The sequence below is a fragment of the Ornithodoros turicata genome, chromosome 2, assembly GCF_037126465.1.
Source record: "Ornithodoros turicata isolate Travis chromosome 2, ASM3712646v1, whole genome shotgun sequence".
In the NCBI taxonomy this organism is placed as follows: domain Eukaryota; kingdom Metazoa; phylum Arthropoda; class Arachnida; order Ixodida; family Argasidae; genus Ornithodoros; species Ornithodoros turicata.
In genome coordinates, this window is record NC_088202.1 from 117,592,092 (window position 1) to 117,616,594 (window position 24,503).

The 24,503-nt window shown below is 45.9% G+C and overlaps 1 protein-coding gene across 2 annotated transcripts in view; it reads left to right on the top strand.

The window, feature by feature from the left end:
• LOC135383977 (glycine receptor subunit alpha-2-like) overlaps positions 1-24,503 on the top strand; it is a 57,534-nt gene that overhangs the window by 17,551 nt on the left and 15,480 nt on the right. For both annotated transcript variants that reach the window (XM_064613249.1, XM_064613250.1), the window contains exons 3-4: positions 4,233-4,300; positions 20,223-20,446. In XM_064613249.1, coding sequence (XP_064469319.1) covers positions 4,233-4,300; positions 20,223-20,446 — 292 coding nt within the window. The remainder of the gene's footprint in view (positions 1-4,232; positions 4,301-20,222; positions 20,447-24,503) is intronic.

The window sequence follows — 24,503 nt, forward strand, 5'->3', positions numbered from 1 at the left end:
CGAAAGGCACTCGGGTCCCAGGGCTGTAGCAACAAAGAACGTGGCCTCCTCCGAACGTAGGTCCGGGCTCACTTACAATGCAGAAGCTGGAATACGATATTTATGTTGGGTTTATATTATGCATGCATAGCCTACAATGAACATTTACGCGAAGCCCTTCTTTCTAGCCTTGTTCTTCGCAAGTTGGTTAATCAATGCGTCATAGTCTAGAGATATGATAATCTTCCTTTCGGTTGACTACAAACTCAGAAGGCCTGACATCTGTCACGGTTGAGCGCAGGATATTCTTGATCGATCAGTTTCATTGTGCTGAAGCTCCTTTCAGCATCAGCGACAGCAACTGGTGTGGTCAGAAAATAGAAGCCTGACGCAAATGCAAGGATTCTGATATATCTCCTGGAGGCCTTCTTGTATGTGTACGTTAAAAATTGTTTGGCGTCTCTTTGTTTGGTGTCCTCTCTTTTTCTCAATGACACAAAGCGATATTCCATTATGAGTTCGTTGGCATCAATGTCTACCATTTTTACATTAAAATTTTTGCTGCGACTTCCAGTTCAAGTTCTCATTCACACTGCTCCAAGCTGTTCGCGTTTTACAGAAATCCAAACAACTTTTTACCACTCCACGAGTTGGTCGAGAAAACAGAAGATATGGCCTGATCAGTGAGAATAAGAAAGAACTGCAGTTTGAATTTTCGTTCTGCATAAAGACGACTCTTACTTTTTTTTTACACTTTTAGGAGACGGTAGCAGACATTGCAGAATAGGGGAACCGGAAAAAATGTTCCCGGAAAAAATGTTCCCGGAAGAAATGTCCCCTGGAAAAAATGTCCCCCGCAAAAAATGTGCCCTCGAGAAACATCCACTTTTGGTACGTGTGGAATTTTTGCGAAATCCCCGGTTGCGATATTGCAGGTCTTGAAGTCCTCCGGCTCAAAATAAATACTAAAATTGATAACCACTTACTAAGGGTTTTTACTTTGAAAGCTCGACCTACTTTCACTTGCGATTTCTCGTAGGGAATACACTGCAATCAATTTCACGTTCGTTGATACAAAGTGACACGGGTTCGAATCCTGTCACCAGGTGTGTTCTCTGAGGTTTTCCCTAGGTTTTCCGTCGGACTTTCCTGACGAATGTCGGCTCACTTAGCCCTGAAGTCAACCCAGGACGCATACTAACCCCCTGTCACCCTCCCTCCTGCTGTCCTCTGTCCACGCCTGTACACCGCGTACAGCAATAGTTGCTTCGCAGCGCTAACGCGGAAAAACATTTTCTCTGCTAATTAGCACAAATGTGAAGTGTCACAGAAAGTAGTACGACGTCCAGTTTCAACAAACCAGGAGAGAAGACGTCATTCGGAATGACCAGGAGCATGTCAAGTTCTTTTTTAGAAGTGCGCAGATCGACGTGCACGGTGATGTGTAAAGAGGGAAATAAAAAGCGGGGGGAAAAGCAACAAAATTGACAGACAAAAGTATATTTCAATATGTCTAGCGGTATCACATCTCGGGAGCCCCATGACTGTACAGGCCGCATTGTTGCAAGACACGAGGAAATAAATTCACCAAAACTGACGCACAGCGACTACCTAGGCAAAGAAATGCTATGTGTGAATAGTCATTTTAAAATGGAATTGAATACGAATAAATTAAGCGACTCGTTGAATAACCGTAATTGGATACATATACAACATATATTGGAGTACAAACATGTACGGTACGTATATCTATCCGTAAGTATAGTTACTCTTACTTTCTATACTTACTCTTTTTTTGGTTCTCCATGTGCCGGGTGTCTTCAAATATATTCAGTTTAGTAGAAGCATCAATTCGATTTGGAATTCGAACATTGAATTCCATATTTGATTAGGAAATGGAATAGGATGTACGATTACTCGCTTCGGTGCTCAAAAATCCAAACATTCACACCGTCCTATATAGTAAAAAGTCAACGTCCGAAGTCAACCAGAGCACGCGTACCAAAAGTGAATTTTCCTCAGGGGACATTTTTTCCGGGGACGTTTCTTCCAGGGAACATTTCTTCCGGAGACAGTTTTTCCGGGGGCATTTCTTCTGGGGACATTTTTTCCGGGGACATTTCTTCCTGGATCATGTCGCGTTGTCTGTACTACGCAAAAGAAAGAGAGGAACAGAAAGAACAGACGCAATTTGTATAATACAAGCGGTGCAGCAAATGGAACCGCTTTTATGTTGCTCATTAAATGGCGTGCAGCATTTATTGTTCATTAAGATTTATGTTAATTAAAAACGCATGTCTTCCAATTTCGAACAAATTAGGAGGGTGAATGATAGCACTTGGTGGAATGATTGGCTATCATCAGGTTCATCAGATGTCCACAACGACGCTCCTGTATTTTTGGGCGCACGGAACCGCGCGGGACCATTTTTCCGCCACGCAACCAGGGACCAATTTTTCCGGGACCAACTTTTCCAGACTATTTTTTTCGGGAACTCCATCCAACATGCTCTACACATTCTCGCTCCTGTAGTTCTTCAATCTTCGGTCTGGAAGATGACTGGCTTGGTTCTTTGGATGATTGGTTTTCAACTCATTTCTGTTTTCCCGCCGTTTTAGGCATTCAAGATCAACGTTACTTCCTCTTATAAATAGAACTTGGAAATTTACGAGCTAAAACCATGAAAATAGACAGGTATTTAGGCCCTCAAAAACACCTAAATAGGAAACAACATGCAAAAACAGACACGTTGTAACACATGCAAAAACTACTTCTAATGTACGCTTCACGACGCAGACTTCATACTGTAGAAGTGTAGCGAATGCTACAGAACCATGGCATTCGATGACGCCAGTGGCTGACTGCCACGCTGTACAGCGTCAAGCCTCCTTCCTGTACCGCTAGTTCAAGCTCACTATTCAGTTTAATTTTATTTCAGTTTATTTCTTCAGTTTATTTTTACTACTCGTTTTCTCTTATGTTTACGCGTTTACTTTAGCATATACGTAGCTTTAGCCGCTATGGAGTAGACGGCGTTCCAGGTTGATTATATTATTCGGTCACATTTTCTCTTAGACGTTTTGTCAGCCACACTCTACCTCAGGTAGGCGAATTTAATCCACTGTGGTGATGATGAAAGGTCTCGCCGTTGTCGGCCTCACAGAGGTGGGCAACGTCACGACCGACGGCCTGGGCCTGGGCCGAGGAGCTGTGCCGACATGTCTGAAAACGTCTGAGGAAAACGCAGGAAAAACCCCAGACAGCACAGCCGGCACCGGGATTCGAACCCGGGTACCTCGGCGAGCACGCTTACCATTGAGCCACGCGAGCTGTGGCATCGCTTATGATGACAGTTGTCTCGCGACGTAAGTCCACCAATTAGGGACATGCTACATGCGCATGACAATAGAAGAGTGGCGGCGGACGTGTTTGCCACGTTCAAACACCCGTTGACTCACGATAACCCCATTCAAGCCCACACATTCAGTCAAATTCAAACTTCATAAACATCCAAACTGACACATTAAGCGGCCTTGGTAGTCGCCATTCATTCTACCTTTCTCACCCTATGGCCTTGTTCCGAATGCGGGAGAGGAAGACCCGACCTTCGTGGTCCCCCGCCTTTCGGTGCATATGAGCATTCGGATGTTCTGGACGTTTGGTGCTTGAGCTGCTTCTCCCCTCCTGCTCATTTCCACCAAACGCTCAAAACCACCAACTTTTTTTCGGTGCATATGGGCGTTTGGAGGTTTTGAGCGTTTGGAGGTTATGAACATTTGGTGCTTATGAGCTACTACCGTAGTTGGGGGGGGGGGGGGGGGGAGACAAACACCCGAAGTAGTTGGAACACGTGTCACAAACGACGGATCAGAAAGTGTCACAACATGTCAATTAGGTGCGTTTCTTCAAGGAAAAGTAGGGGCGCTTTCAATGCAGCCGCTTGATGATTGAATGGCTGAAGACATAGGAGCTTTACAAGTTAAAATGGCCGGGCGTCCAGGCGAGCCAGACTTGCTTGTGTATTGTTGAGTCTATGCGATGAGCCACAGAAGATTGTGTACTTTCTTTATAGTGTCCTGCGACTGTCGAAAGTACCGCTTGCACAGTTTGTTAATAATCATTTTTCCTGTGCCAGGATTATTCAGAACTGCGTTAACGCACACCCGTCGCGGTGCGGAAAAAAAGCAACCATGCCCCTATGGAAACCGTTTTCGCTTTGTTCTTGATAACGACTCATGTTACATTCATTACAGGTGTACCAACAAAAGTGGCCTGCGAAATTTACATTCGCAGCTTTGGCTCCATCAATCCTGCTACAATGGTGAGTCCCTTTTGTGTATTTAATGGTTCCGAACTGCGATTCGCATAACATTAATTTATTGTTGCTGTTGTTGCGATTGCATTGCAATATGATAAGATAACCACTGCAGTGATGAACAAACACTCCGCGGGGAGCCTTACTCCTATAGCTACATTTTGACACTTGACGATGTAATCTGAAATATACCAGCGTCGTGGTCAAATCGGTACACCAAGCGCCCGTGGGTGGTAGCCTTAATGTCATTCAATCGTTAAGTTGTCTGAAGCTTTTACTGAGTTTTTGGACAAACTTTCTAGGAGGATGTTGGCACAGTTTCCTCTGAAGTTGAGTTAGGACGCACACTAGCTGACACTCCTATCTCCCACTCCTTTCTGCTATCTTATCTCAATGTCTCTGCGTCCGTACGCAGTTTATCCCACCAGTTCGTTCGCGGCTGTTTTTCGGCACTCAGACCTAATGTTACCGTAAAGATGTATACAGGTAGCTTATGTGTGCGTTTGTTAACAGTTTGTTGCCTGTAAACACAGCACAACAAGTTATGCACCTGACAGAGCACTCTTAATATTTTTAATTTGCTAGCAGAATTACGATATAACGGCTTGAGGCGACGTCTGGTGGGAAACAGTCCCCAATTGGTCAAGCAACAATGATCCATGCATCCGAGAATGATTTGCTACTTCTGATGGCTACGTAGCCAGTATACATAGCTCTGACTTCACCTCGATGCAGTGTTGCCTGTAGTTTTTCAATGTTAACAAAAAAAAAGAAAAAAGAAACACACACACACACAAAATGACTACAATTTGAACGAAAATTGTGACGCAAGGGTTCTGAGGGCTCAGGCTACCGAATAGATGAGTTTTATGATATTGCACGTCTACTGCTATCCGTCACCTTTAAGGATGACTTTTCTTCGTCATTGTCTGGACATTGTTGTCTGGATGTTTGATTTCGCCGAGTCTACGCGAAGAAGCAATTAAGTGGGCAAGCATTGTTTTCCTTTTGTGGACTATCACAGGGGGAACAAATGATTACGTATTCGGACAAGGAGAGGAAGGTAGTGAGGCATCGTGCGGGAAATCGAAAAAATCAAAGAGGAAATGGAAACAGTGCGATATAAGGCAACTTGATTGCGACGCAACTTTCTATTTCTATTCTTGCTTTTGTGACTCACTTGCCGGGATGGCACTTACTCAATAAGGCACTAGTCCACGTTCCAACTGGGTTCATTATGGTGCATCACAAAAAGTCACAGATCGGCAAAGTCTGCCGTAAATGCCTCTAATGAATTTCATTACTGTTATTATTACAAGTAGTATTATGAATAATATCAGACTTTGGCGCCAAGAGCGCGTTAATGAGAGGATTTTCTTTTAGTGGTAGCGTGATGCGCCATTGTGAAAGAGGGGGCTCCGTCGTGCGCACTTCGTGACGCAGAAGTCGGAAAGGGTAGAGGAGGATACGAGTGATGCGTGACGGCTATTTAGACGAGATGGTTCTTCAACCGGACAAGTGGAACGTCTAACTCCTGCGAATGTTTTAGGAAGGCAGCGTCACAGGTAACTAAAGGCTGGATTCTTTGCCTTATCCCTTACGCTATACAAAGTGCAATTCGCCACCGAGAATGCACCAGCCACCGTTATTCACTCACAGTTTCACCCATTATCTTGGTTGCGGTATTTGGTTCGTTGAGGTTTTGGTGGTGAAGTGTGGCAGGGGCAAGGAGCAACAAAGTGAAATACAGTGGTGTCTGCACGTTCCATTGAAATTTTCGTTAGAAACTTTCACCATGAAACTTTGAAACTTTCACTATGTACAGTTTAGGTGGGTGTCAGCAGATATGCAAGTGTTAATCCTACTTTCACGAATCCCTAGACACGCGTACGTACACGTGAACGCATGCACGCTTACTCATGAATGAATGAATGAACTGCTGCGTTTACTGTTTTGCTTGCGTCTAACGTCAGCTGACAGCGAATAATTGAAACAGAACATCCTTCCGGATGGAACGAAGGGACATATAAGATGTTGTACTCTGCCGTAAAAGCAGTAATGTAAATCGGTCTTTGGGGCTTGTCCGCCATGCGCATAATTTTGATTGTACATGTGTTACGCCTTTCGTTGCCAAATTATTTTATCCGGTCGCCTTGCCCACACATAGATAAATGTTTGCCGCTCCGTAGTCACGATCGATCACATAAGACCCCAAATTTCTCCGAAAGCCATGTCTGCGTAAACATAATAAAGCGCATAACTTAGGGGGGTGAAGCACGATACGAGAACGTATGGGTCCTTTTTCCAACAGCGAGGCCTCTTGTGTAGCGCCGAAAGTGTGTTTGCTACTCTAGCTGTTTCGAGTGATATTCCTGCCTTTTCTGAAGGAGCAGTCGTTCGTTTGAGTCATTGTCAAGGAAGAAAGCCACGCGCCAACAGCATTCTGATATTCGTGTTTACTCTGCTGTGACTAGATGCCTCATAATAATAGAACACGTCGTAGGAGCGAAAAATGTGCACTAGAGTAAAATATCTCCATATTTTTCTTCCTACGCCCAGCCTAATCCAACAGGGAGCAAAGACTCTTGGATTGCTCATGTTTTCCTCTGTGATCTTTGCTGAGCTGATCAGCAGTTCGCGGCGGTCTTGGGCTGTGCATGCATATTGTGTGTCCAGTGTGTTTTATATACATAGGTGGCTTATGTTTACGGTGTGCGGTTCCTCAACTGTCATTACGTGTGCTCTAGTCAGTTCCACACACACACACACACACGCACACACACACACACATACTCACTCACTCACCTCTCTCCCTCTCTCTTTCTCTTTTAACGGGGTACCGCAATTCCTGCGATTAGACAACCTAATGTCTTCGACGTCGTCACGTATCTGTTGTTTGTTGGGATATATGTTAACATTCTACGAGCGTGCGAGCTCAGTTCTATTCTAATTTTCTCTAATTCTAATCTATTGTACCAGTTCCATTCTTTTTTCTTTTTCACAAATGAAAAAGACAATAGCGAGGTTTAGTGCATCGCACGCTATCGCCTTTGCATACGTAAGGGATGCCGTGATGGTTCTGCGAACGGCTCGAAGCTCTGTATGTTTTGCGCGTGCGCAGAACCACCAACGCTATCCCTTACGTACGCAAAGGTGGTAGCGCACGATGCGCTAAAACTCACTATTGAACGGAAACTACGCAGACGGTGGGTTAGATGGGTTATACGAGGGGTGTTCAAGTCAAATCGGGACTTTTCATTTTTGGCAAAAGTAAAATTAACTTTCAGGCGAGAAATTAATTTTATATTTCATCGTAGTCTACAGCTGCACTAATGCACTTGTCCCAGCGTTTGACGAGGGCTTGGATGCCAGTAGCGTAGAAATCCTTACCGGCGCGTAGCAGCCCTGATCGGACCGCATTCTTGACCTCGTCGTCGCAGCTGAAGTGGCGGCCCCCAAGGAACGCCTTCAGTGGCCCCTCAGTGACGCCTTCAGTGGAGATGGAAATTGTTGGGGGCGTGGTCTGGACTGTAAGAGGGATGTGGCAGCAACTCCCAGCCAAGTTCCTGTAAGGTGCGTGTCGTAAGATGCGCGGTATGCGGGCGTGCATTGTCTTGTAGGAGGAGGACTCCTTTGGTGATGAGGCCTGGCCGCTTTTGCTTCAGCGCCTTATGCACATAGAGAACCTATCAGTAATATGCACTATTGATGGTGGTATCACTGGGCAGAAAATCAGCATGAACAACGCCAGCCATGTCCCAGAAAACCGAGGCCATGACCTTACCCGCAGACGGGGTGCTTCGGAACTTCTTGGGAGCTGGCGAGCCCGGATGCTTCCACTGGTTTGATGCGCGTTTAGACTCATGAGTGGAATGGTGCACCCACGTTTCATCGCACGTGATGATCCGATCAAGGAACGGCTGTCATTCAGTGTCGAAACGGTACCTCAGCTCTTGGGAGATTTCCAGTCTCCTCTGCCAGTCAAACACGGAGAGCTGCCTCGGGACCCAACGGGCACTAACTTTCCCAAACTGGAGGTGTTCATGAATGATAGCGTTCAACGTTCCCACAGAAAGGTCCGTCTTTTGAGCCAGTTCGAGACATGTTATCCCTCGGTCCTTGAGGATCAGGCGCTCCACAAGTTGGATGTTCTCAGGAACTCCGACACTGGGCTCTGAGCCGCCCCGGCCGGGCTCGTCCTGCACTGATGTACGGCCGTCTCGGAACCGTTTGCACCACTCAAACGCTTTGCTGCAGCTAAGTTTATCGTGGACCACACTGAGCCTGAAGTCTTCTGTGAATTTCAGATGACTTTACGCCTTCATTCACGAGAAACTTCATGACAATTCGCTGTTCGATGTGCGCGCTCACCTCGTTACCGGCCATATTGTCCAGCACGTGTTTTCTGTTTTGCACAAACTTTGGACCACCACGTGGTGAACGCGGAGGCATGTCGCGTGTGAAAATGACGAAAAGGTAGTAGCGCGAGCCATATGTACACTCAGGAGACAGAAAGTCCCGGTTTGACTTCAACACCCCTCGTAAATATATTTCGAGCCATTTTGAAAGTTCTAGGTTGGAGCATTCCCATCTGACAGAATAGGAAAAGTAGTTGATTTGTTTCATTTAATTAAGCTTAAAAAGTAGCGGCTGCATGGGGCCACTTCGGTTACCTTCTCTGCCGTTTTATCCCTGCAGATGTGCCGTGATACCATTGCCGTGTTCGGCAAGTGCGGCATCACTGCCACTTCCTGATGCAAGCTTCGGCAGACAGCGCAAATTCACCATAGTATAGGGATGACGATAAAATAGGGAAGATGACGGATGTGAGTTGGTACCGGACATCAACGTAGCGAATCGGCAGGCGATCGCATTCGCATAAATGGCGAAAATGTCAAGCCGATTCGCGTAACCCAGAGCAAAAATGTTCCTGCATTTGGAATGTTTGTAGTACCATATTTTATAAGCTCAAGTAATAAACGAAGTTCCTAGAAATGCAAAAGTAAGTTGGTGTGAAACAACGTCGCGTCTCTCCAACGTCCGTCGACGCAGAGGCATCCTAACGCGCCTGTGGATTCTAGCTGTCATTTCCCTTCGGACTGTGCGGGTCGGATGCGCACGCAAAAGTGAGCCAACAATGCGGATCGGATGTCAAAGATGTCATCCGCACAGGGCTTTATAGCCTAGCTCCAGGAGTATCCGGCATGCCGCCATATTGGCGAGCAGACCGTTAGGTAATGAAAGGCTATCAATCAATCAACATCCCAGCGTGTACATGGAGTGTACACGCCGAGGCTGCGTGATCCAACATATCTTGGAGTGGGTGGAACGTGGGGAAGTGGCACATGGTCCATTCACAACTCGTCGGAGGAAAAATTAACCAAACGGCAATTTTTAGTACGCACGATTTTAGGTGTTTAGTATAGTATACGTTAGTGTTCTTGTATAGTCTAGGTATATGGCTTTGACTCTAATGGTTTCTTTCATTCGCTCACACTTCACACTTCAGTAATGATATGGTACTTTGTGTCGTGAAATATTGTACATTCATCCGAAATCGAGAAGACAAGGTAGTATAACGTCGTTGCCGCAACAAAAAACGGCATAAACGCTGTCTCTTATAAGTATAGATCAGTAGCGGGAACCTTCCGTGCGATATCCAAGCATTTTACTTTTTTATTTTGTACATTATTTACATTTACAGTACATTATTTACTAAGTTTATTTGTACAACACGCGATCAAAAAGGAAGGGAATCGACAGAAACACATTCTTTTATCGCTCAATGAAAGAGATCAGGCTAGTGCAACTCGCATAGACTTTGGAGTCAGGCACCTAAGCAAATCCTTCACTTGGTCGGCTGACGACACATGCAATACAGGCTTCTTGTTCCTTTTTCCGATCTTGCTCGCTTAAAAGAGAGTGCATCTTTCGCTACGAGGTACCGTTACGTGGCTCAAGAGGTTTATGGCGCAGAAGGGAAGTAAGCTACGCCTTCGATGAAAGAATAGGCGATGATGCATGAGTTGAGAGCCTCAAATAACTTCGCGAAGTTCTTTGGCAGTTCGCGAAGAAGCAACCTAAGTGAATATGCAGTGTCTGCGATGCACTACGGAAAAATGAGCAAAACTGTTCAGAACAGGAAAACGGAAAGTCGTCGAGGGATACTAAGCGTGTTCAAAGAGAAAAGACGAGTGGCCGATTTTATGCGTGGGTATTCTATTTTTATTTTTTTTACAAGCCAGAATTTATCTGCATAAATCGACTTACTTGCCCTTGTTATCGTAGAACGTGAAGAAAAGCAATGTGTCAAACCTGAAGAAGTGCAGCCTACTGCACGAAAGTCTTGTTTTTAATGTATATAGTAAACAGCTGATGCTCTTAACCGTCTTTGTTATTTTTGCCCTTGTTAAGTAGACATGGTGTTTCTGCGTCTCCCAGCCACAGGGATTTCCCTACACTCCCCCCAGGGGGGTGTACACCCTCCCTGCATTTGCAACCCCCCCCCCCCCCGAAATTTCTCAGGTGACCCCAGCCAGCTGGCCACCAACACGTTCTGGTAGTGAGTCCGGCGCAGCGAAGTACATCCTGTACTGTCACACTAGGGCTGTAGGACCACAGACATGCAGATGATCGTACCATGCATTTGTCCGAAATCATTTGAAAGTGACTGTTCAATGCATATATTGCGCGCATATACGAGCAAAAATGCGTGCGGGCACGCAAACTGATTGTGGATCATCAAGAACCATTTGCGCCCAACTCAATCAAGCGAGGTATTCTGCTTTTTTCGCCTAAGGTTTTCACCGTTGGTTGCTAGGTATTCATTGAGCTTCGTGAGACAAGGCGCTAGTCTTTTTTTCTTTGTCGGTCGTGTGATTATGCGTCTTAATGTTGAAATGCCGTTCATAATGAACCTGTATTCTAATGTGTTGTGTCCTAACGTAATAACATGTACAACTAAAACGGGAAAGCTGTCCAGATATGTCAGCATTGTGCCACGATTATTTCCGTGTGTCAAAAAAATTCCGCAAGTGGAACCTTCACCAAGCATACCCTCCCCCCCCCCTTGAAAGCTCGGCACCCCCCCCCCCCAGCAGTGAATTTCTGAGGAAATCACTGCCCACCCACACGGTGCAGCAGCCTTATTATATGGGGGGGACTTGACTCTGCCATCTCCAATATCTTGCAAAGTTGCACGGTGAAGGTATTGATGTTTAAGCTAGGGTGCTGGAATACTAGCTCCCTCCACACTAGTTTGAGCATTCTTTTTCTTCTCCTCCGTTTTTCGCTTGAAATTTAACTTTCAATTATTGATCTAGATGTACGTTGCGGCAGCCACACAGATACAAAATGATACAAAACTATCCTGGGTGGAAGATTCTGAAGCCTCTGGCGACATGGACTGCACAGAAGAAATTAGCATACTAATGTGTGACCATGTATTGGTGATCCCTACGTTTGCTTTAGTCAGAGTCTTGTGTGTGTGTGAGTGTGTATGCCTCATCTTTTTCATCGTCATTCCTCTTATATTTTAACCCACATGCACTAAGGTATGGTGTCGCAATTGTTGCTGTGAATCACCTCGTACCATCGTCATTCATGTAGTTGTTGTTATTGTTAGTCAGACGCCACTACTTCTAGTCTCCGTTCCTAATTCCGTTGGAATCCAATCTAGATGTGTTGATAGATGACAGTTTACTTTATTGGTTATACTCCTCGACCGTTTGTGGTGAATTGATACGTCAACATCGCGCGATTTTGTAGCTATCCGCAATTTATCCAGCTCAAGAGAATTTAATACAGCTCTATATGGCCGCGGAACATCTCTAGAAAGTAGGAAGATGAAGTTAGAACACAGAAACAAGATGGGGTTGAAATCACATGTATCTGGTTTTTGTTCAGTTGATTTAAGCTACAGGTAGAATTCTCTAAGTTTCCTGGCGTGATGGGCGAGTTTGCCACAATCTAAGCTAACCATATGCAAATTCTTACATTCCCAATTCAATTATTCCCAATTATTATTCAATTTCTCCTCCTTTTTTTTCCTTACAAACAAACACACGTTCCCCTGAACTCCCTTGTGGGCTGGGCTATCCTATCTTTATCCATCTTATTCTGCGCTCAGAATGCACAGGCGTGACCTGGTACCCTGGCGAGGCTTATAAACTTTCTTTAAAGGAATTAACAACAACTAAGCGGGAGAACAAAATTTTTCGTGATTACCCTATTGTTTTAAAAACGTTGTACGTGGTGAAAATACAGGCACTGCAAATGACAGTTTCTTTCCGAGTACAAAAGCGCCCACTCCAAGTGGAATGGCGCGCGACTATGCAACAAACCAGAGGTACATGGTATCCGCAGTGTGACGCCATTTAGATTTTTTTCTTCCTTTCTCGTTTCGAAACACACATATGAATGCGAAAAAGCACAACGGCAAATATGTCGCATTTACCTTTCAAAGTACTATTCCCGCTTCGCATGGCTAAGGCTTGTTCAAACACAACTCGAAATGGAAAAGGTGGAAAACATGGAGGTGTGACGAAACAAAAACATTCTGTAGAGCTCTCGATGCTTTTACCTGCGCATTTGTCACCTGTCTATACATACTGGAGAACGCGAATGTGTTTCTGAACCTTATGTAAGCCTATACCGGTAGCTACGCATGGCGTGGGAAAAATTTGTTTGTCTAAGTAACGGCAGTGCAGGTTCCTTTTTTTTTTTGCCGCTTTTAGTTTATACGTGACCCTTCTACAGCTTTTTATGTGCTAGAATTGCCCTAGTGCTCTATGTACAAGTCTGCGCTCACATATACTGAAGTGCTGCGATTCATCGCGTGAATCGTTAATACACTTCAGGAGAGCATGACAAGCTAATCTCACATCCCCAGCTACGGTGACGCACACCGTGAACCAATATTCGTGAAAAATGACCCCAGGAGCCAGTCATCAATTATAGTGCTGCACGCGGTCGTTGTGTAATCCCATAACCAGTATTAAGATGTTGTAATCGCACCAAGTCCGTTAGCTGCGTGAAATAATGAGGAATTACCAGACGTGACGTCTTGTGTTTTATAGGATCAAGCCTATTGCAGTGGCGTTATAATACCGGCGTTAAGTGTGTTATCCTAAGCATGGACGGCTCTGAATGCGATTAGCGACGGCAAATGGGCCATGGAGGGAAAAGCGAGCGAGAGAGGACCCCAACAAATACCCCTGTAAATGGTCTATCGCGTGTGTATACATCGTAGGCACGTCGTAGGAGGGCGGTTATAGGAAGATCCCTACGGAATGACAAATCTTGACCATGCTGCACGTAGATGCTTTCCGATAATCCGCATGCAGGGCGTTCAGATATCTGCTTTACAGCCTGTTACGTATAACGTTGATGCGTTCTGTTAGGGTAGCACGCAGCTGGCAGAACTGTCTTCTGCTCTTGATTGATTGCGAGAAACACGGGAAGAATCTGTTTTCTCTCGTGAAGTGACAAGGCCGAGCGTAAACTCTGAGCTACATCTGCGTTGCGATGGGATATGCCGCTCGAGGCGCTAGTGTCCTGCGTTTATATGCACTGCGTAAAGACGCGGTCAAGTAGATGCCGATTTTCAACAGTTTGAGACGCAGAAGGCAGTGTTACCGCCTGCTTTGCTGTTGGGGTGTACAGCAACTAAACCCTGTGTTCAGATGCAGGCACACATGACATGCAGAGAAGATGCTATAAAAATGAATTTAAAATACGACGTTAAATACTGAGGGGAGAACGTACTTGAGAAATAGTGCAAATACTCGTAAAATAAAGTAATTAAAGTAGAGTAGCAAACTCCGTAAAAATCTAAAAAAACAACAGTCTCGGGGAACATCAAAAAGACAGTACAATAAAACACACGAAACTACACAGCACCCATTTTTTCACACACAGATTAGATTGTTACCGAGTGTGATGCGCCATCTCTTCGTTTAACGTCACAGAGTAGTAAATACATCAACAAGTATAAGATACTTGAGCTCTGGTCTGGAAAGTGGTAACTGTTTTGTGTGTGTGTGTTTTATATGTGAAGCATATACATTATTGGCCCGTTGTAGGATTTGTATTGTTCGACAGTCAGCCTTCCAATCTTTCTGAAGTGGTGTAATTGGTCAATAAGTTGTCCTCCACGACGTACTGGGCCCGTCTCCCCGACGGACTCACGCACCCTCTCGCATCTCCACCCTTCATACTCCTTCCTCCGTACGTTTTTTACGCTTTTTTTTTTTTTGCTATAGGCTCCGTGCGGTAGTGTTTCGAGGGGGCGACGACAGCGCCCCAAGCCACCCAAGCGGCGAAGAGGTGTTAAACGGCACTGAAAGCGCATCCTCTCCTTCCTGCCGTATGCATCTGCTGTTTTTTTTTTTTTTCGTCTTTTGCAATGACCAGTACGTTTCGGGTAGGCCAAATCCGCGTGGCTCATATTGCTGCATCTTGGCAGCTTCGAGAACCGAGGGAAGTATGGCGCTGGATCCTTTCTCTGCTCGGTTGTGCAAGCGCAGCCGCAGGCTACGCTGGATGCACGTCATTTGTCGCGACAACGAAGTATGATCTACCCTGTAAAGTCTACTCATGTGATGCATGGGTCCTGTTTTACAGTAAATGGAAACGTCGTCATTTCTGCAATCTGCATATCATTTAGTTTACTACGTTGTATCAAAAGCATGGAGGTAAAACTTCTGTACACACGTCATCTGCTGTTGCATGATGTTTGCACACCAGTTTCATCCTATTAGAAAACAACTGGTTTTCAAAACAATAAGGCTTCTCTTAGCCTTCCCTTTCTTTCGAAATTGGGATTTATCCCCACCACGGTGGCAAATCGGTGACAGCCGCAAATTCGCGCCGATTAAGGAATATCGCAGTGCACCACCGAGTCTACATTTGCCCACCGCTCCCGCTTTACACTCGCAGTGTCCCTTCATAGGTTTGTGGTTTTCGGCATTTACTTGCAAGCGAATTCAGAGTGTGTTTATCGACACTTATATGGTTTATTAAAAATCGGAATCTTTCTGCAGCTATATTCTGTCGGGACGGACGGGATGTCCGAATGCGATCGTCGACTTTGGACGCGAAGCAGTGCCCACTTTGTGAGTGAGAAAACAACCAACCAGCCAAAGTGAAATAATAAATGAACAATGCCGTTTATCGTCAGTACAAAACAGGCAAACTAGGAAAATCTATCTTTAGTTGCAATAAATGCAAACGTATATGACCATACTCACATCCGCATAGCGGCCCGCTTTCCCGGTATATGCCGAATTTAAAAATAATAATAATTGGAGGAGGGGTTTTAGACATTTCTCGTAAAATGTCCAAAACCACAAAACCTACGTCTGAGATATGCACGAAGCTGAAACGATAAGGCTAGACTAGAAAAGGCATGTTGCTATCGCCGCACTCTCCCCTACCGGTTGTTCGAAGACATCTTCCACTTCAGAATCGTGTCCGGACTCGTAAAGCCTTCCTTTGTCCACGGTTGTACAGTTGTACGTCAAAAAAGAAAAACCCTGCTTCTTTAGGAAGTCGCAAGCCGCATCTGAGTTTGATGCTAGCTGCAGCGTTCGCCATTGCGCAACACACGACAGCAGCTAGCGCTCAGTCCAGTCATACCGATTTTCTGGACAAGTGGCGCTGGTGTCAAATTTTCGCCGCGCCCTCTGGTTAGCGCACGGAGCCTATAGTCATAATGTCCCACTTCTGTGTGGCCAACAATGATGGATTGATTGAGACATCCCCCCTCCGCACTGAAAAGAAGGAAAAGACCATCGAAGCAAGGGCGTACGTTGTTGTGAATCCGAACATGGTATGAAGACAAGCAGGCGAACGAAAGGCAGTTAGAGTATTGAGTACAAATTACCGTGAACATATTTCAAACAGAGCAGAAATACCTAATTTTTGTCGGAAAAGCACTAAGAAGATACTGAAATACTAACGAAGATACGTATAGACACCAAAGATACCTATTTTTCCCTGTTCCCTAGTACCTTTTTCCCCATTTTTTTTACCTATTTCTATTTTTCTTTCATATCCAAACCAATCCATCCATACCTATAAGTCCGATTGCACACTCTCAGAAATAAATCGGCTACTAAGTGTCAAGAAGCAGTTCAAGTTTTGACTCTTATTTTATGCGCAAAATATTAACAAAAATTACCATGATGCTTATTTAGGTGTAAAAACTTTACACATACTCCCTCACTCTTAATAAATGTAAAAAACTGGGCCGTTTCTTGACACCTATTTTAAGGGCACATACTTTACACATACGGCAAGTGTGAAGCAATCCCCGCTATTTTTCCTCTCCACCGTGTCCTGCATTCTGCTTAGTAAGCGTCAGTGGGAGCAGGCAGTAAACGTAAAAATGTCACCTCACAGTGGATGGTGATCATGGACATGTATTGCCGCGTGTGCTTGCGTTCCAAGAAGTTCGCTACCACATGCGACTGCCCCGACGTCCACGACCAGTATGGAGCTGCTCAGGTGACATTTCTGCGCTTCTGCTGCGCCCCACTTGACGCACACTAATCGTGAATCATGGTGGTGAAACATATACGTGTGCGTCGGATGTCATCTCCAGTGCTCTGACAGGCAGACGCGCATCGCTTCAGGACACCTACGAAAAACAATGCAAAGCACACCACCTAGTTGGGCCGACATCTTCATATTTTTCTTGTTTTACCAACCAACCAACCAACCACACCATCTATGTAGTACACACCGCTGAAGCGTCAGACAAATGCCAAACTTAATAAATGAACTTTAGCTTCACACTCCTCCCATTCTGCATATAGTTCATTTGTTGATTCTTAATTGACCTGTTTCGTACCTATTTTGCTTCTACATATACCGCTTGCGCAATAAATGGAAGAATCGTAATCTTCGTATCGAGCAGCGTCATTGTCGCATCAGAGTCCTAGAGATGAGACATTGTGACGCTGTTCGGGACGACACCGTTCTTCCTTGCAATATTATAACCTTTCTACATTTCCGTTGTGGGATATACATACACGGACGCCAGAGTGCACATCGCAACGTGTTTTATTGTTCATAAACATGCATGAAAACTTACTTCGGTATGCGCATTACATATAAGTTTCACTAATATCTTCAGGAAGAGTCATTGTGAATAACACTCTGCACTATGTCAAGAACTATACATGACTTACAGTCGGTATCACATATCCCATAAGCTAAAGACAAGACAGAGCAGTATCACAAAGGTGTGCAGTCCGCCATTCACTTTAGGTATCTGACAGGGACTGACACGTCTCCGAAAGAAAGAAAGAAAAAAGAGGGGAGGAGGGAAGAAAAGAGGGAGCAAATACAAAGAGGGCTATGATCGTACCAAGGAAGTCTAACCTCTCACTTCAGAGGTACAGCATGTAATCTAAAATGTGCCAAAGATCAAGCGTATAGAGACTAGAGAGCATGTGAAACACAGCACAGCAAAATGTCAGTCTCTAGTTATGTTACTTCTCCACACACACACACACACGTAAATGGGATGATGTGGTAGGTCATTCACCGCCTTTATGGCGGTACACTCCCATGGCGCTTGCAGAAGGGATGAGAAAGGGATGATGATGGAAAGGTGTCCTATTGGGTGTTCTAAACAGCACTTCTGCATTAGCAAAGAACGAGGTTGCTCACAGGTTGCATCAGCTCATATCCGAATATCGAAGCAAATGTAGCTGAGATAACGGTCCCTTTTCGCCGTGTGAAATGGAAACCAATATTCTCGACATATGTTTTTTTTTTTTTTTTTTACGTTTGGCAAGCTGAATTTCCGCAGGCAGAGAAAACTAGTAAAAGTAATACAGAAATTGAGTCAAATGATGGAAATAGCAACACTGCCCACCACAGATATGCACATAAATATTTGACATGCACGCACTCGTTGCATTCAAACCTATAATGCACTTCACTGCAAATAATTCCGCACTGACTCGCCAGAAACAGCGAATTCTCTGACACTTCCGCCTTCTGCATGGGACGTTGAAAGCGGGAGGCCTGAAAGACCACGTAAAGCACACCGCGAGTCGATTTCGTCCAAGCGACAGGCAAAACAAATATAAAACGAAAATGCACGAGCGAAGACGTCCAAACGAAAGCCCTGCGACTGTTTACCTGTATCTTCGTGGCTGGCTGCAGAGTATCTATTGCCAATGAGTTCCTTGAAAGTTTCACAAACTCGAACTTCTCCGTTTACAACTCAACCTGGAAATACCTACACTTGCCCTATGAAACAACAGCGAAGCAGTTCGCAGGACCACAGTCCGGCGTCGACGCCATGATGGAGGCGTTGGAGCTGAAATTTGAAACTCTCGCTGTAACGTTTAAGCGCGATTTGTTTAGGGAAGAAAGAGAGAGGAAAGGTGGAGGGGGACGGCAAGGAGATTATGCAGTGAAGACACCTTCAGGCTTGTTGTGAGAGTTTAACCGTCAACAGAAAATTTTAGGCGTAATAATTTATATGTAAGGACGCATCCATCTGGAAATGGCCGCTAGAATAAATGATATTACGCCTGAAGCGAAAGTCCTAATGCTTATACCGCATGATTTTATTCTTAATCAATGCAAGCGGAAGCCTGACGGCAAAAAATTGTCGCGTTTTTAGCGTTTTACATCTTAATAGGCGTTAAAAATGCTGTCAGTGTTATTTTAAGCGGTTCATTTCGGAGAGTGCAGGAACAGCATCAAGGTTCCTTAGGCGTGTTAGGAGCAACAACTTGCGTGAATCACAATCATTTTTCGCTTTCGTTCAAAACAAGGTTGGATTGAACGACACCTAGTAAAGCTGCAGGTTTCGGAAAACATAAGCTAGGGGGTGTCCGTTACGTTCTGTGCACATACCTGATGTCGTCAAGAGGCTCTATGGGCAGGTCTCAAGGAAAACGAAACATGTGTTAAGCAGAAAGTGGGAAAATCCACAAACGGCGCCCACGGATGCCCAAAAAGTACATCTGTTTGAAATATCGGTGGAGTCCAGATTAGAGCACTGCACGGACCTAATTTTCAGGCCCGGCTGCTACGGCCCGCACCCGGCCCGGGCCCGACGTCTTCTATAGGTTTCCAGCCCGGGCCCTGCCCAAGCCCGACTCCGCCGGCCCGGGCCCAGCCCGTACCCGACTGTTTCCATGTTCAGGCCCGGTCGCAGCCCGCCTCTGCTCTATATGCTCTCGAGGCCCGGAGGCGTATTTAGATTTACTAAAGAGCACGGCGCAGCGAGGAAAAGGACACAGCTAACTGGTAGAGAGTGATGAGGTACACCCGAACGGAGCGGCTGTGTTTCTCTGCCTGCAAGCCGCTCTGTGCTTGGTGCTTGCTTGCTTGGGTGGTGACCGCCGTGATCAGTGTCTCACACTGCTTCACGGAGAGAGCGGTGTTGTGTGCAGACATAGTATGCGGCTGCTCCTCTCTGGCTTTGGTGAAGCGAAGGACGTTCCTTCTGTTGCCCGAATCGCCCAACTCCTTTCGTCTTGGCAGCAAACATCCCAGCGCGCCAGACACACCAATCGTCCCCAAATGTGTGGGAGTGCACGTGTGCAATCCAATTACACGAAATAAGCATGACCACATCTAAAAAAGTGATAGTTCTCAGATGAGAATATGATATCCCATGGGCAATGTAAACAAAAGTGACATGAAAATTCAGCTGTCCGGACTCGTGTAATATGTTCGCTACATGCCCGACCATGGCCGGCGTTGTCAAGCCCGTACCCGGCCCGGGCCCGGTGGCTGAAGCCCGAGCCCGGCACAGGCCCGCATAAAAAACGCAAAGCCCGGCCCGGCCCGGGCTTGGGCTTTCGGGTAAGCCCGGGCAGTGCTCTTGTCCAGATTCGAATCTTTCGCTTTAAGATCCTAAGTAGGTACGCTATACAGTTGGTGTCGTATATTTCAGGATTACGAAGTGGATTTATACCTGCGGCAAACATGGCAGGATGACCGTCTTATGAGGCCGAATGTGTCTCGCCCTTTGGACCTCAACGATCCCAAGCTCGTGCAGAGGATATGGAAGCCGGAAGTGTTTTTCGCCAATGCAAAACACGCCGAGTTCCAGTATGTCACCGTGCCTAATGTCCTGGTGCGAGTGAATCCGGATGGAAAAATTCTCTACATGCTCAGGTACCTCGCTATTGTATTTTCCTCTTTCAGCTCAATAAAGCACTTTGCTTTCGACAGAGCTTGCAGCTGTCGAACCAAATAGAATATTGAGGCTATTAACAGGTTTGAAGAGGGTTCCCAAGCAGCACTACATCTTGGCCCAGTATTGGACCAATATTGGACCAATATTTTGCCAGGTCAGACTTTCTCTTCAGGAGGTAAGGAAGATTTGATTGGCTTCGAAATGGGAGAGGATGATCAGTGACGAAACCAAAATAACAAGAAACTGAGCGCGCTGTGTCGGCCCGCCTTTGGTCGTGCCTCCGCACTTATCATAGTCTCATAGCTCATCTATCGCGGAATGATAGAGCAGATGTCCGGAACGATAAAATTGTGTCAATGACGTGCTCGAACAACTCAAAGCAACAACAACAACAGATAAATTAATGACGATGAATGGGGAAATTCGCCACATGGGGTGCGGCCCATTACCCCAAGGCACAATGGACAGGATGTGGACTGAAAGCATTTCAATTCAGAAAAGGCCATTTTCCAGCATGTGTCCACCGCGAGGTTCCTCCGATCATTATTTAGGATGGGGCCTGTTGTATTAGTCGTACTGGTACCGGCGGATAGTGGAACATGCTTGAAAAATAAAATGAATGAGCAAGAAACGACGCTCGATGAGTCTGTTGAGCAAGAAATAAATGTTTCGATAATGGGACCTCCGGCTTCACTCAGTGTGCCCATGACCATCCCCTGTGAGGGCTATAATGAGGCTTCTGGATGACGCCAAACCCAACAAGTATGCTATTTCCCATGAATTTTTTTACCTCAGAATGATGGTGTAGGACCATAAAGTATGAGGGTTCGAGTACCAGTGATTTATCCAGAACGCACTCCCCCCCCCTCCAATGTTTGGTGGCACCCCCTAACCTTTTACCTGTGCACTCCCTTCAAGGCGGGGACCTTGCTATTCCCCCCCCCCCCCCCCCCAATTTTTTGCAACACCCCCACACGCTTGGGATTCTGGATCACTGTCGGGGACGGTAAGCATGCTACAGAAGCGGCACGAGTAAAATATGTGCTACGCACAGATGATGATTTATGAGGGGATGCGACCCCTTGTCCTAATCCCCGCGAATTGCCTTTCACAGTTTCTCAACTTCCTTGTCGCCGTGTGCAGTTGGTGTCCCCGTGTTGGAAAATAGACACATTCACTTATTTCTAAACTCCAGCTCAGCCGCAACCTTCACCAGAAACAACAAAAACATATATATTTCACGTGTGCTTGCTTCTAATCTCACTGAGACCGCGTGCGTGTGCTTTGAGTATGAAATCAGGTTCCCGCACAGGTTGTACATGTGGGTCGCAGGACCCACATGTAGAAAAACAACTTTATTTTATGATAATGATTAGGGAGTTTCTTCGCCAGGTGCGCTACTCATTTCCACACATATAGAAAGTTCTCCATAACGAACCCTCAGACTGGGGTAGAAACAGACAAACACGAGTCTCAAACATAGCTGAAAGTTTATTTTTCAACCCACGCAAATTCCAATCCTTTTCCCAAATCCAATTTTTTTCCAATCCAAATTCTAAGCAGTTGAAGCTGTTACCTTCCACGTCTTGTTCCCCCTTTCCCCCTTCATGTATATATTGGCGTGCGTTGAAATATAAACTTCCAGCTGTGTTTGAGACCCGTGTTTGTGCGTTTCTACCCTAGTCTCAGGGATCGTTAAGGAGATCGGATATCACCAGCTCACCCGCTTTGTAGCCGCTCTTTACCTATAGAAATTCGCTCTGCATCCACGGAAGCATGGATCAGTTTCGAACAGAGTAAGGGTCATGAATGAGCAGTGACACACAACCTAGGCACTCAGCCAACAGTATATATCCAATATCCCCCAGATAGATAATGCGTGGTGTTTACGTACGTCGCGAGGCACACAAGAGGTGGCTTTGTAACGGCATTCGAAACTGGTGACCAAATCACGTGTCGTGGAGTGACCTGAATAGTGCGACCTATGCCTCCTTTTCTTTTCTTCTTTTTAATATTTTGGGTACCCTCTAGGGCAAACCGAGACCGCATTCTCACCTAAGTACGGTACCGAAGTGAAGGAGGCGCAGAAATGGCTAATTCCTAAAAGAAATACTTCAATACTTTGTTCAGGGATGAATATTCAGTGTTGTCGCATTGGCATTTTGTTTATCGTTTGAAGTAAGCACACGTGAAATGAACACGTTTTTATGGTTCCTCGTGAAGGCTGAAGCTTAGTTGGAGTGTTGAAATAAGTAAAGGTGCCTATGTTCAAACCTGGGATACCAACCGCACGTGGCGACAAGGAGGTCGAGGAACTCGAGGTCTTAGGTCTGCAAGGGGTGCCCTGAGGGCACGCGCCAGCCAAGTCAGCTCGCGAGCTCCCTGTACGCTCCCTGAAGGACGTTCGCCTCGAAACAAACATGGAGGGCATGTGTGATTTCATGCATGAATCGCGTCGAGCGATGCAAGCGTTACCCTCACGGTGTTATTGCTGTACTGACAGTGCGACGAATTCGGGAATGGGAAGACCACTTTGAGCGGCACGACGAATGTGAATTCTAAGAAAGATACTTGTTATTGAAGTCGTCGTGCATTATACCAACGTCTCAACATCAGGAGGGGCATTGACAATCGTGGCTTCCCTTGTCAGCCACTCCAGTGATTGTCACAATCTTGCCGTCTTAGTACAACTCACAAACACACATAAAGAGACGATGATGAGACGGGTACAAATCACATCCGCAGTACCCAACAGTTGTACAGCGTCGGAACACAATATTGATATGAAGTTCGCAAGCCAAACGCGTTCGAGAAACGCATGCTCCCCTGAGGGTATGTTCGCCGTCAAGGTTCCCTGGGCGCAACTTCGCCCTCAGGGCACCCGTAGCCTACGGGTGCCCTGAGGGCGAAGTTGCGGTTGGTTTGGGAATACGGCCCTAACAAGGGGTCGCATCCCCTCCTAATCCTTATAACCTCTTTGTTGCACATATTTTACTCGTCTGCTTGTGTCACGTGATTGCCGTCCCCGATTTCTCATACTTTATGGTCCGAAACAGTCATTCTGAGGTAACAGAAATTCATGAGGAATAGGATACCTATTGACATTGGACAGGAGCCTCATTATAGCCGTCAGAGGGAATGCACAAGGGCACACTGTAAATGAACCCAGGGGTCACCTCATCAAAATATTTATTTTCTTGCTCAAGTGTCTCATCCAGTGTCGCTCTTTCTCATTTATTTTATTTTTCAAGCATGTTCCACTCTTCACCTGTACCGGCACGACTAATACAACGAGTAGCATCCGAAATATTGATAGGATGCACCCCGCCGAGAGCACGTGCTGGAGAAGGACCCTTCCTGAATAGAAATGCTTTCAGTCGTTCGAGGACGTCGCGCGCACATTTTTATCTTTACAGACGGGGAGAACACTCTGCGCTATCATTGCGCGATAGATCAGCAGCCTATGATAAGAGCGGACTCGCGACCGAAGGCGGGCAAGACAGCGCGCTGATTTTCTTATTTTGGTTTCGTCACTGATCGTTCTCTCCCATTTCAGGGTCAATCAAATCTTCCTTGCATACTGTAGATAAAATCTGTCCTTGGGTCATTAAAGGGGCATGGCAGTCTAGCTAATCCGCCGAGGAGGAAGAGAAGTTCGGTTTACAAGTCCTGCGGCACATATTCGCTTCCTTCCTCTGCCAGTATGTGGCCCCACGTCTTCTGCACAATAGTGAGGTGCAGACATCCTTTTTCCTTTCTTTCGTTGCGCGGTTGTATTTGTCACCGCCTGTCCCACGTGTGGCACAGATCATACGACCTGTCGCCTTGTTCCCTCGCCGACTACGTATTTTCGGCAGCCAATAAAAATTATATCGTTGATCTGATGTCACAGCACGCTAGAAGGAGCTAGTAGAGAGATCGTTGCCACTGCCAACACCGCATGGAAACGGAGCCTGATCGGCTGAGCGACGTGACGTAGTAATCAAGGGTCAGCCAATCACGAACCATGCTTTCAGCAGCCGTATAGATATGGAG